General features: G+C 43.6%; 1 protein-coding gene across 1 annotated transcript; it reads left to right on the forward strand.

The window, feature by feature from the left end:
• The first annotated feature begins 633 nt into the window (after positions 1 to 633).
• Positions 634 to 9572, forward strand: SF3B6 (splicing factor 3b subunit 6). The gene is made up of 4 exons (XM_019021341.4): positions 634 to 968; positions 2965 to 3083; positions 8694 to 8832; positions 9306 to 9572. The coding sequence occupies exons 1-4, from the start codon at positions 939 to 941 to the stop codon at positions 9393 to 9395; spliced, it is 378 nt and encodes a 125-aa protein (XP_018876886.1). The 5' UTR covers positions 634 to 938; the 3' UTR covers positions 9396 to 9572.
• Positions 9573 to 12306: the final 2734 nt, after the last annotated feature.

The following is a 12306-nucleotide window of genomic DNA, read 5'->3' on the forward strand; positions in this document are numbered from 1 at the left end:
TCCGGAAGGGCGTCGCAGCGGGGATTACTGAGGCCCGATCAGCTGACGCTCAACCTGAGGGCCCCTCCAGGGACGGAGATTCTGGGTATAGTTACAGCGTCAGCCGTGACACAAGCCGCCAGAACCCCACATATTCCGCCTTGCGCACAGCTAGAGGCCCAGGCCCACCACCTCCGGCACCTGCCCGCGCGCCGCGCAACCAGTGGGCACCACAGAAGGCCCCGGCCCTGCCCGCTACTCACCTGGGCCCCACCCCACCTCTCGCCGCCCTCCTCAGGCCCCACCACCTCCCGCTACACATCTGGGCCCCGCCCCACCGCCACCACCCTCCTCAGGCCCCGCCCCTTCCCACTACTCGCTTGGGTCCCGCCCCAGCTCACCGCCTTGCTCAGGCCGGGCTCCCTCCCCGATACTCACTTGGGCCCCACCCCAGCTCTCCGCACCCTCCCCAGGCCCCGCCCCCTCCCGCTACTCACCTGGGTCCCGCCCTACCTGTCATAACCCTGCTCAAGCCCCGCCTCCTCCGCTCCCCAGTTACTCACCTGAGACCCGCCCCAGCTCTCCGCCCTCCTCAGGCCCCGCCCTCTCCACCCGGGTTCCTCTGCTCAGGGCCTCCCCGACCGGAACATCTCGCCTTTTGGAGGCTACGCCCCGCCCTTTACGGTACAGAGCCCGGAAGTGTCTTGGACTCTCGCCTTTCCATCTTCCGGCCTCGAGTCTCACTCAGGCTCGGTTTTACCCCGGAGTCTATTCGAAGGGGGCTGCTACGTCAGCGCGTCTCAGCGTAAGACGGCGCTATTCCGCTGTAACAGCTTCCGGCGGGTCCTGGATGTTGATGTCCTGCATCTAACGCGGTGTAACCCCCGAAGCCGAGCGAGCTCCGGAGGTGTCCGGAGGAATTTCAGTATCTGCTACGGTAACTTCATCAGCCCGCCAAGATGGCGATGCAAGCGGCCAAGAGGGCGAACGTGAGTATCGGGTGTTCTGCGGAGGGTGGGAGAACTTCGGGTTTGACTTTCTTAGCGGCGTGGATCGGAGCATTCTTGCTCCTCCTCCGTCCCCAGAGCGGAGAACTCCAGAATTCCTATCCTGTCAGCGAAGACACTATCCGGCCCCATCCTCAGAGATATGCTCCTTGAGCCACATTTCTGTCCCCACCCCTTTTGAGAGTTCCTCAGTCACTACCCTAGTGTCACTGATAGTGTTACCCCTATAGCCTCTTTGCTTGACCCGCACCTAAGGACCTGACGTTAGGATTATCTCCTTGACTTAAAGTCGATATCTCAGAAGAGTCCTCAACTAACTTAACGGTTCACCAACAACTAGGACCTGGGATTCCCCTCAGATCATGGTGCTTTTCGGATCCTTCATTAACACATTAATTAAAACAATATTTTTTGAGCACCTACTATCTATTCTGCTTGCCATGTGGGACATAATTCATCAATTATATTTATTGAACAGCTAGTATGTGCCAGACGCTAGTCTTACGTATTGGGAATACAGCAGTGAATAAAACAAGTCCTTCTGCTTACATTCTAGTGTTTGAGAGTGCAGTGTTATGGAAACTTTAAAAAAAAAAACAAACTCAAAAAAGAGATTAGTCAACTGTAAAACACTTAGAGGTGTAAGATGAAGTTAGGCCGAGTGAGGTGGCTCATGCCTGTAATCCCCGCACTTTGGGAGGCTGAGGTGGGAGGATTGCTTGAGCCCAGGAATTCAAGGCTGCCTTGAGCCATGATTGTGCCACTGTGCAGCACTTCAGCCCAGGAGACAGAGCAAGACCCTGACTCAAAAAAAAAAAAACAGAAAGAAAGAAAGACAAGACAGGCAATTGACCATTGGATATGTAAATGGAGACTTTTGGTGACCTTGATGATAGGAATCATTTCAGTGGATGAAAACTTGATTGCAGTGGGGTGAAAAGATGGTGGAAGTTGAGAAAATGGAAACAGCAAAGACACTCTGTCCATGAGTTCTCATTTAAATAGGAAGTAGGGAAATTGGATGATAGTTGACTTTTTTTTTTTGAGATGGACTCTCACTCTGTTGCCCAGGCTGGAGTGCAGTGGCACAGTCTTGGCTCACTGCAACCTCTGTCTCCTGAGTTCAAGCAATTCTCCTGCCTCAGCCTCTTGAGTAGCTGGGATTACAGGTGCCCACCACCATGCCCGGCTAATTTTTGTATTTTTAGTAGAGACAGGGTTTCTCTGTGTTGGCCAGGCTGGTCTCAAACTCCTGACCTCAAGTGATCCACCTGCCTTGGCCTCCCAAAACGCTGGGATTAGAGGCATGAGCCACCACACCCGGCCAGATAGTTGACTTTTTAAAAGATGTGTGATATAGGTGTATTTTTATGCCAATGGGAGCAATCCAGCAGAGTGTGCAAAACATGATATGGAAGAAAGATAGGTTGAGTTCAGAAGTGAAGGTTTTGAGTAGATGAAGGTTGGCGTAGTAATAGAGGGAAAGTAGTTGGATATAGATGAAAAGTATTTCAATTGGTCATGTCTATTTTCTCCAAGAAACAAGAATCAGGGTCATCTCCTGGGATGGGCAGGGAAGAGGGTACAGCCCAACTCAGGTGTTAGCAGGAGTGATGGTGGTAAGGTTTGCGAAGGCCTACACCCACCACCATGCCTGGCTAATTTTTTAAAATTTTTGTAGAGATGGGGGTCTCACTATGTTGTCCAGGCTGGTCTCAAACTCCTGGGCTCAAGTGATCCTCCCACTTTGCCTCCCAAAGTGCTGGGATTATAGGGACGAGCCACTGCACCCAGCCTCTGTTGCTTTTTCAAAGATCTTCCCATTTTCAGAAACATCAAATTATACCTCTTATTCTTGGCTTTTTATTATTACGTATCATTAAGAATTTTTTTAAATGCCCCTAATTATAGGGGCATTTAAATTATAATTTTTTAGAATGCCCCTAATTATAATAACAATACGTATTTCTCATTTTAGATTCGACTTCCACCTGAAGTAAATCGGATATTGTATATAAGAAATTTGCCATACAAAATCACAGCTGAAGAAATGTATGATATATTTGGGAAATATGGACCTATTCGTCAAATCAGAGTGTGAGTCTTACTGAGTCATTTAAAGAAAATGATAGCATAATCTGTAATCTCAGAATTATAGCTGACGATGAGGCCACGCTGTGCTGTGTGCAGTGCAACAACCCTTACCAAGAGCCTTGAGACTAGCAGATTGAGATCAGAGAGATGAGATCTTTTTGAAGGGGGGAGAAAACCTACTGAGACCCTAATGATCCAGCTCAATGAGAGCCAAGAAGAGGATTTGAGTTTCCTCAAAGCATTCATTGAAGTAGTAATGAATGCTTTGAGGAAACTGGTTGAGAAGGGAAAGAACTAACATTTATTGCATACCTGTTATTTGTAAAGCTAGCTTGTTACACTGTGTTTTTTGTATGCAGCAGCTCTATAATTTTCTCAACAATCATCACTGTCTCTTTAAATAACCCCAGAACTTCTGAATAAACTAAGTAAAAGAGTATAAAAGTAACAGAAAAAAATGATATTTTCAACTACAGCTCTTTCAATTGAAGATTTAAAAGTATAGAGGAAAACATCTAATTACAAGCATTCACGTTTTAATTTAATATAAAGATTGGGGTTCATACCTTCAAGTGATATTTACTGGACATCTACTGAATACCATTAACCATAATAAGTGCTTTTATTTGGATCAACAAAACTATAGCCCTGAGAGTAAAGTACCTTTCTATCTTACAGTGCTTAGTGGTAAAATCTTCTGACTCTAAATTGAACCTCTACATTACACAGAACCATAGCCTCTGACACCCGAACTCATATGAAAGGGCTAGTGACTTAAGAGTCCATCTGAAAGGATTTCTAAAGTTTTTATTTTAAAAAAATTATTTTACCACAGTAATGACTACATATAAAGTTTTTATTTCTAGTCGGAATTCCGTCTTGTATGACTTGAGAGCTCCTTCCTGGCTTTAGGACTATGAGGTCTTGAGGACCCTCCTTTTGAATGACACTGTCCCTCCAGAGAGTAAACCAAGAGCTGGAAATACATGATCATTGGTACTCAGATGGGGATGAAAGTGAAAGTGTTATAGACCAGCTGTCCTTTTTAGGAGGTCTCAGTCCTTTGAGCATCTGATAAAAGCTTTAGACTCCCTCCACAGAAGAACACACACATGTTGCATATATTTCAGGGGATACATGGACTCTAGGTTAAGAAACCCTGCTCTAGATACAGAATGGTATACAAGGCCAGGAGTTCAAGACCTGCCTGGCCAACATGGCGAATCCCTGACTTGGGGATCAGGAGACAAGATTCTACTTCAGGCCTTGTTACTAGCCATGTGTGTGACTAGTTGCCTAGCTTTTTTGGTTTTCTCTTCATGTATGAGATAATCTGGGTGGTGGCCTTTTAGCTTTTAATGTGGAAACAGCATAGATTGGTTGTAAGGCCTGGGTTCAAATACTGGCTTGCCTACTCTTACGAAACTGGAGAAAATATTTAACCTTATCTGGGTTTCAATTATCTATGAAATACAGTCTTCCTAACCTACTGTCTTAAAAGAATTTTAATTTGGATGAAATTACACAGTGTCTGTGAAGGTACTTTATCAGTTTTCCTTCCCAGTGTACATTAGCCACTCTTCTGCTCCCGTAGCATTTCCATGTGTCTCTCCTAGGTTAACACATGGTTTTGCTGTTGTCTCTATACTCATCGGTCACCCTGGGCAGGCTGTGAGTTCCTCCAGGGCTCGTACCGTATATTATTTTTGTTTTTGTGTTGATAGCACTTGTGCGATACATGGTAAGCACCCCATGTATACTAAATGAATAATATAGAAAATAGTAGAATAGGCCAGATGTGGTGGCTCACACCTGTAATCCCGGCACTTTGGGAGGCCGAGACAGGCAGATCACCAGAGGTTAGGAGTTCGAGACAACCCTGGCCAAATGGTGAAACCCCCTCTCTAAAAAAAAATACAAAAATTAGCTGGGCATGGTGGCACGCGCCTGTAATGCAGTTACTCAGGAGGCTCAAGTGGGAGAATCGCTTGAACCTGGGAGGCTGAGGCTGCAGTGAGTGAGCCGAGATCATGCCACTGCACTCCAGTCTGGGCAACAGAGTGAGATCCTGTTTCAACAAAAGAAAAGAAAATAGAAGAATAATATAAAAAGTGGTTGTGATTGGTTTATTAGGGCATTATAAAATTTATTGATAGTACTCAATTAAGGGATGCTTAAAATCAGTGAAGTTAGAGAATGTTTCAGAAAGCCAAAATGAAAGGACAGGGAATAAAGCAGGGGCATCTTCAGAAGAGTGCAGAGCAGCTCAGAACCTTTGTGCTTCTATTTTCCTTGTATCTGGAATGGTTTTCACCAGCTCATCTCATCCCTGGCTCCTCCTCATTCTTCAGGTCTCAGCTTCAGTGTCACCTTTTCAGAGGGGTTTTCCCTGACCACCCTAGCTGAAGTAGCTCCCTGTTTCCCTATCTGTTACAGCTTTCTACTTCTTTTATGAAACATTTCTTTTTTTAAGATGGAGTTTCGCTCTTGTTGCCCAGGCTGGAGTGCAATGGCACGATCTCGGCTCACTGCAAACTCCACCTCCCAGGTTCAAGTGGTTCTCCAGCCTCAGCCTCCCGAGTTGCTGAGATTACAGGCACCCACCAGCATGCCTGGCTAATTTTTGTATTTTTAGTAGAGATGGGATTTCACCACGTTGGCCAGGCTGGTCTTGAACTCCTGACCTCAGGTGATCCTCCCACCTCGGCTTCCCAAAGAGCTGGGATTACAAGCATGAGCCACCGTGCCAAGCCGAAACATTTCTTAAGATTTATAATTATTTCAGGGCTGGGCGCAGTGGCTCACGCCTGTAATGCCAGCACTTTGGAAGGCTGAAGTGGGCGGATCACAAGGTCAGGAGTTTGAGAACAGCCTGACCAACATGGTGAAACCTCGTCTCTACTAAAAATACAAAACTTAGCCAGGCGTGGTGGTGCATGCCTATAATCCCAGCTACTCAGGAGGCTGAGGCAGGAGAGCCGCTTGAACCTGGGAGGCGGAGGTTGCAGTGAGCCATGATCATGCCACTGTACTCTAGCCTGGGCAACAGAGTGAGACTCCATCTCAAAAAAAAAAAAAGATTTATAATGATTTCATATTTATTTAATGTCTTTCTACTGCCTGAATATAAGCTTGAAGGAAGGGATGATGCTTATCTTTTTCACTATTGTATTTCTAGTGCCTGTCACAGAAAGAACATAGTCTATATGTGTTGAATAGGTTAATAGAAGTTTAGGGTACAGGAGTTTAGGTCTAAATTATAGATTGAGAAACAGCTGTTTTTCTGTTCCATTACTATGATCATGCTTTATTGTATACGTGGCACCTGGCACTAGGGTGACCAACCTTCCCAGTTTGCCCAGTACTGAGAGATTTTCTGGGACACTGGACTTTCAGTGCTAAAACCTGGACAGTCCCAGTCAAATCAGGATGATTTGGTTTGACCCTACCTGGCATGTAGCAGGCACTTGGTACTTTGTACTTTTTAAAACTCTTTGATACTTGTTACCTCTTTTGATTATTAAACCCACGTGGAAGGTAGGGCACGTGATAGAGCCTGATGGCACTGGATATGTGAAGCAGCCGAAGCTCACAGAGGCTAAGTTACACGCTTAGGTGTTCTTATTCATACTCTAAGATTTTAATGCCAGTCAAGAAAATTGCAGCACTTTGGGAGGCTGAGGCGGGTGGATCACTTGAGGCCAGGAGTTCGAGACCTGCCTGGCCAACATGGCAAAACCCCATCTCTACTAAAAATACAAAAATTAGTCGGGCATGGTGGCGCACACCTGCACAAGAATTGGTTGACTCTGTCTCAAAAAAATAAGAAAATAATGTTAGCTCAGTGTCCAATACGTGGTAGGTACAGATACATGCTTTTAAAAGTTCAAATTATAATATGGCTCTCAAGGTGTGAGGTTGATAATTAGGGCTGGGACACTTAAGATGGAGAGTCTTTAAAGTGGGGTTAGTGTCTATCCCTATTCTAGTTCCTAAGAAGACATAAGAGGAAGAAAGAGAGTTGCTTTGTTTAGTTTTGTTTTGAGCTTCCTGAACAAAGTGTGTGTGAGAGAATTGATAGGAGAAAGTAGATCTCCACTTTTCAAAGGCGTATTAGCGTCTGCCTTATGCGTGGCACTAAAGGAGTAAATGAAGTACGCATAAGATCACCTTTGCTCTTAAGGAACTGAAAATCTTATTAAGTTTTTAAAAGTCAAAAGTCTGAAAGTTGTTAAGACTTCCCAGAGCCTAAAGAACATTCTAAAACCCCTCATCAGGCCCACACAACCTGACATAGTGAGCGCATTCATTGACAGTGGCACCCTCCAATCACCCCCAGTACCCTATTCCTTTTCAATTTTATAGGAAGCACAAGCTTGAACAGGGCCCAGACTATAGTCCTATCCTAGATCAAGTCTAGGCAGGTACCTCCTCTTCCCATGGCTCCACTGCTTTTATTCAACCCTATGTAAGGACTGCGGCAGATGGAGAGTCAGCCCACAGTCTTAAACCTCATTCCACAGTTGCACTGGATGGTTGGAACACAGATGGAGGCAAGGGGGCCATCTTGTCACCCAGAGCCTGAACTGAGTGGGACCTCTACCCATTGTCTCCACTAACAGTCACATGGCCACCTGCTGCCTGCAATTTAGCGTTCTGTTGCTCCTCAAACTTCTCTACCTCTCCCAGAGGAAGTTGTTGAGGTGAAGGAAGGAAGTGGCCAGGAATAACTACACTAACAGCAACCTCGTATCCATAAGTAAGGTCAGCTTCCACTTCCAGCCACCTTCCAGCATTCTGCCCTGGCTCACAGATAACCCTATCCACAAGCACACTTCCACTCCCATCTTTGCAGAAGCCTAGCCCTTCTCCCTAGCCAAACAGCTGTATCATGCATTAGCATTTGAGTTGTATTAAAAATGAATGTAGACCGGGTGTGGTGGCTCATGCCTGTAATTCTAACACCTTGGGAGGCTGAGGCAGGCGGATCACTTGAGGTCAGGAGTTTGAGACCAGCCTGGGGAACATGATGAAACCCTGTCTCTACTAAAAATACAAAAATTAGCTGGGCATGGTGGCACATGCCTCCAGTCCCAGCTACTTGGGAGGCTGAGACACAAGAATCACTTGAACTTGAGAGGCAGAGGTTGCAATGAGCTGAGATTGTGCCACTGCACTCCAGCCTAGGCAACAGAGTGAGAGTCTATCTCAGAAAAACAAAAACAAAAACAAAAACAAAACAAAACAAAGACAACGTAGAGCCAGTCAGGGTGGCAAGAGCACCTGTAGTCCATAACTCGCGAGGCTGTTCTGTGTAGTAGCTGTGTTCTTAGTATTCCTGATGTGACAGTCAGCTTGACCTATGGATATTTTAGTTAAGATAAAAACGAAAAACAAAATTACCTAATTCAAGAAATTACAGGCTTATCCGGTATATCTATCCATGTTTATTTCCTCTGATGGTTTCAGGTTGGTTTCAAAATACTTAACTAAAAACGTATTTCAATTTACTGTTTTTAAAAGACAGTTACCAGTTTAAAAGACAGTTCTGTAAGTCAACTATCAATGCTCCGGTAAATGTATATCTTAATTAAGTTTAACTTAACTCTCCAGGGGGAACACACCTGAAACTAGAGGAACAGCTTATGTGGTCTATGAGGACATCTTTGATGCCAAGAATGCATGTGATCACCTATCGGGATTCAATGTTTGTAACAGATACCTTGTGGTTTTGTACTATAATGCCAACAGGGTAAGTATAGCAAAGTTCTCATTGTGTAGTGATCTCATTTGAGAATTAGTGTAGAACTGGCCGGGCGCGGTGGCTCATGCCTGTAATCCCAGCATTTTGGGAGGCCGAGGCGGGCGGATCACGAGGTCAGGAGATCGAGACCATCCTGGCTAACACGGTGAAACCCCGTCTGTACTAAAAATACAAAAAATTAGCCGGGCGAGGTGGCAGGCGCCTGTAGTCCCAGCTACTCAGGAGGCTGAGGCAGGAGAATGGTGTGAAACCCCGGGGGTGGAGCCTGCAGTGAGCCAAGATCGCGCCACTGCACTCCAGCCTGGGCGACAGAGAGACTCCGTCTCAAAAAAGAGAATTAGTGTAGAACTGTACTGTGATGATATATGTCTACTATGACTTTCTTTTTTGGCTAATGCTATTGATGAAATTCATTTGGCTGTAGATTGGTAATTTAATTTTGGTGCTTACCACATTTCCAGGCATTTCAGAAGATGGACACAAAGAAGAAGGAGGAACAGTTGAAGCTTCTCAAGGAGAAATATGGCATCAACACAGATCCACCAAAATAAATGTTTTCTACATTTTCATTTTGGACTAAATCCCACGAATGACAACTACCACCTTTTTTTCCTTTTTAATTAATACTAAATATTGTGATTTCTTATTTGAGGTTCAAAATGACCTGCTTGAAACTTTGATACATATTGGAATACATTATGTTGATAAACTTGTAGCTTTTTGTGAAACACCTCAGTCTTTTCTCTTGAACTTTCCCTTCCTGTTTGATACCAGGAAAAAACAGTTGAAGCTTATCAAGAATTGTAGGTGCTCCTAGGGATTCTGAGTTTCTTGAGAACAGGACCTCTTTACATTCTTAATGCCTCCAGGGCCCGGTGCAGTGCTTAGCCATCAAAGGAACTTGCTGTTTATTGAATGTCCATTAATAATGAAATCTTCATAACAACTCAGTGAAGATAGGTATTTGCATTTTGCAGGTGAGGAAACCAAAGTTCATGATGTTGGTTGAATGAATAAAATGCTAACATACAAAGCTGGTGTGATAACAACCAGTTATTAACCAAGCCTTTACATTTGAATAATGCTTGCTTTATAGTTAACAAAACACCTGTGTCAATATGGGTACCCTTGTCTTTAGAACAGAGGTCTATTATAGAAATGGTCATTTAGATGATAGTACATTGTTAGAAACTTAGATTTGCCTCTTTAAATTGTTTTTTAATTAATATGGGTACATAATAATTGTCACATTGGTAGAAATTTGAGAGCAAGCTGCTTGGGTAGTGGCGTTGGTTGTTACATGTCTAAGATTGTATTTATGTAGACTTTTCCTTTAGTTATTAAGTATCTGTAGGTATATTGGACCTTAGCTCATAATATATCTTTGCCATAAATACTTAATGCTCATTCTTATTATCATGAGTTCCCATGACATGGAAGCAGTATGGTCATTACCCCATTCATCATCATGGCAGCTTGGGAGAATATAGCTGTAATTTGCTTTTTATTGCTTAGGCATGGACCAAATGGAAAAACATGGACTAATTGTTTTGTGTGTGATTGGAACCTAAAATCAATTTGAAGGTACATACACTGAATCACTTCAATGTACAAAGAGCATCAATTCTGCTTTTAATTATATCTGAGTGTTTTTTGAAAGCAGTGTAAGAGAGTAGAGTCATTTCTAAGGGTGGGAAGATAAGAAAGGAGCTACAGCTGTAATTTTCTTTTGAATGCTTTTATGAATGCATTATTAGTTTTTGTAATGCATGGTGTGCCTTTAGGTAATGTAAAAAGAATTTTCTAAAAGACTTTCTTGTAAGAGAAAAACTGAAATTAGACTTTAAAACTTAGAGTGTGATTTGTCTAAGTGGCAGGCTAGCTTGCCTCTGGTGTAGTTGTTTTAATAACAAGGAGAAATTCCTTCTATTAGCAATCATGACCAGTCCATCATTTGGATTGATATATCTGTTAGCTGAATTTCATGACCTAAAGTTAAGACTTTTAAAACTTCCCTCTAATTGTTTGGAAATTCCATATCCTGTCGCAATTAAGTTACAAGAACTTGCACTCAGTGGACAAACACGGAACCCCACTCTGCACACAGTACTGTACCAAGATGCTGAGGATATAATTATGACTGGTCCTCTGTGCAAGGCATCCAAAGCTTAGTTTTTCAAATGCTTTTAAGAGTGCAACAGATGACTGTGTTTATATGTGCACACACATGTGCCAGAGCTGCTTTACTTTCATCTAGGTTAAATTTTTGAGTTTCTAAGAAAAAAATTTGTAGGAGTAGAGAATTCATTGACTGAAAGTCTGAAAACAACTGATGTGACCTTGATCTTATTATTGCTCTTCTGTTTAACAACTTTAGTGGCTCTCACAGGCCAATGTCCAGACTCATTAGTATACTGCATCATGATTTTCTGCATCATCCTTTAAGAGCTCCAGTAAAATGGTTCATTTCCCAGTTTACCTGCAGAGCCTCACCTGTCCTCTCCAGGTGCTAGCCAGTATGTGTTTGCACTTTGGGGGAGTTCTTTTAGTGGGTGTCTCCTTTGACCCACCTCAGTTATAAATATTCTAGACCAAGATCTTTTATATGCCCCATAGTGGGCACCTGAAATAGTCCTTGATGCCATCTTTTGTTATCTTATTGGCGTCACAGCAGAAAATATGCGTATGTCTTTTATGCAGGCTGACTTTTGAGAAATTATTGTAGGCATTTGGGTCATCAAAGAAAGCCAGGAACCAAGACATTCTGAAGGAAATACCCTCTGGCTGGTCTAGTCTCACAATAGAGGTGAGCACAGGGACTTTGGTGACTAAAATGCAAGGCAGTTCCTTTCTCTCGTTTTCTCCATCCTAAAGCACTGCTTCTTCATTAGCTCCTCCACCCTCAGCAAAGGAATACAGCCAGGATTTCTTGGAGACAAAAAAGGTGCATCATGTAGCCAAGATGACATGGCCTCATAGCATATATATGACATCATGTGACATGTATCAGTGGGTCTATGAGGAACACTAACAGTACCTGTTATCAGCCCCTCCGTCCTCAATCTTGAAACAATTCCAAGTCGTCACTGATAGAAAACCGTATTGGCTGAGTGCAGTGATTTAAATCCGTAATCCCAACACTTTGGGAGGCTGAGAGAAGATAGCTTGAGGCCAGGAGTTTGAGACCAGCCTGGGCAACACAGTGAGATTCCCCCATCTCTATTTTTTAAAAATAATAAATAAATGATAAAAAAAAAAAGAATAACCCCAACTATGGCCAGGAGTTTTTCTCATCCTATACCAACTGAAAGAAAAATGTTTGAGGCTGGGCGTGATGGCTTACACCTGTAATCCTAGCATTTTGGGAGGCTGAGGCAGGCGGATCATAAGGTCAGGAAATCGAGACCATCCTGGCTAACATGGTGAAACTCCGTCTCTACTAAAAATACAAAAAATTAGCCA

This window comes from Gorilla gorilla, chromosome 12 (genome assembly GCF_029281585.2).
Source record: "Gorilla gorilla gorilla isolate KB3781 chromosome 12, NHGRI_mGorGor1-v2.1_pri, whole genome shotgun sequence".
NCBI classification, from domain to species: Eukaryota; Metazoa; Chordata; class Mammalia; order Primates; family Hominidae; genus Gorilla; species Gorilla gorilla.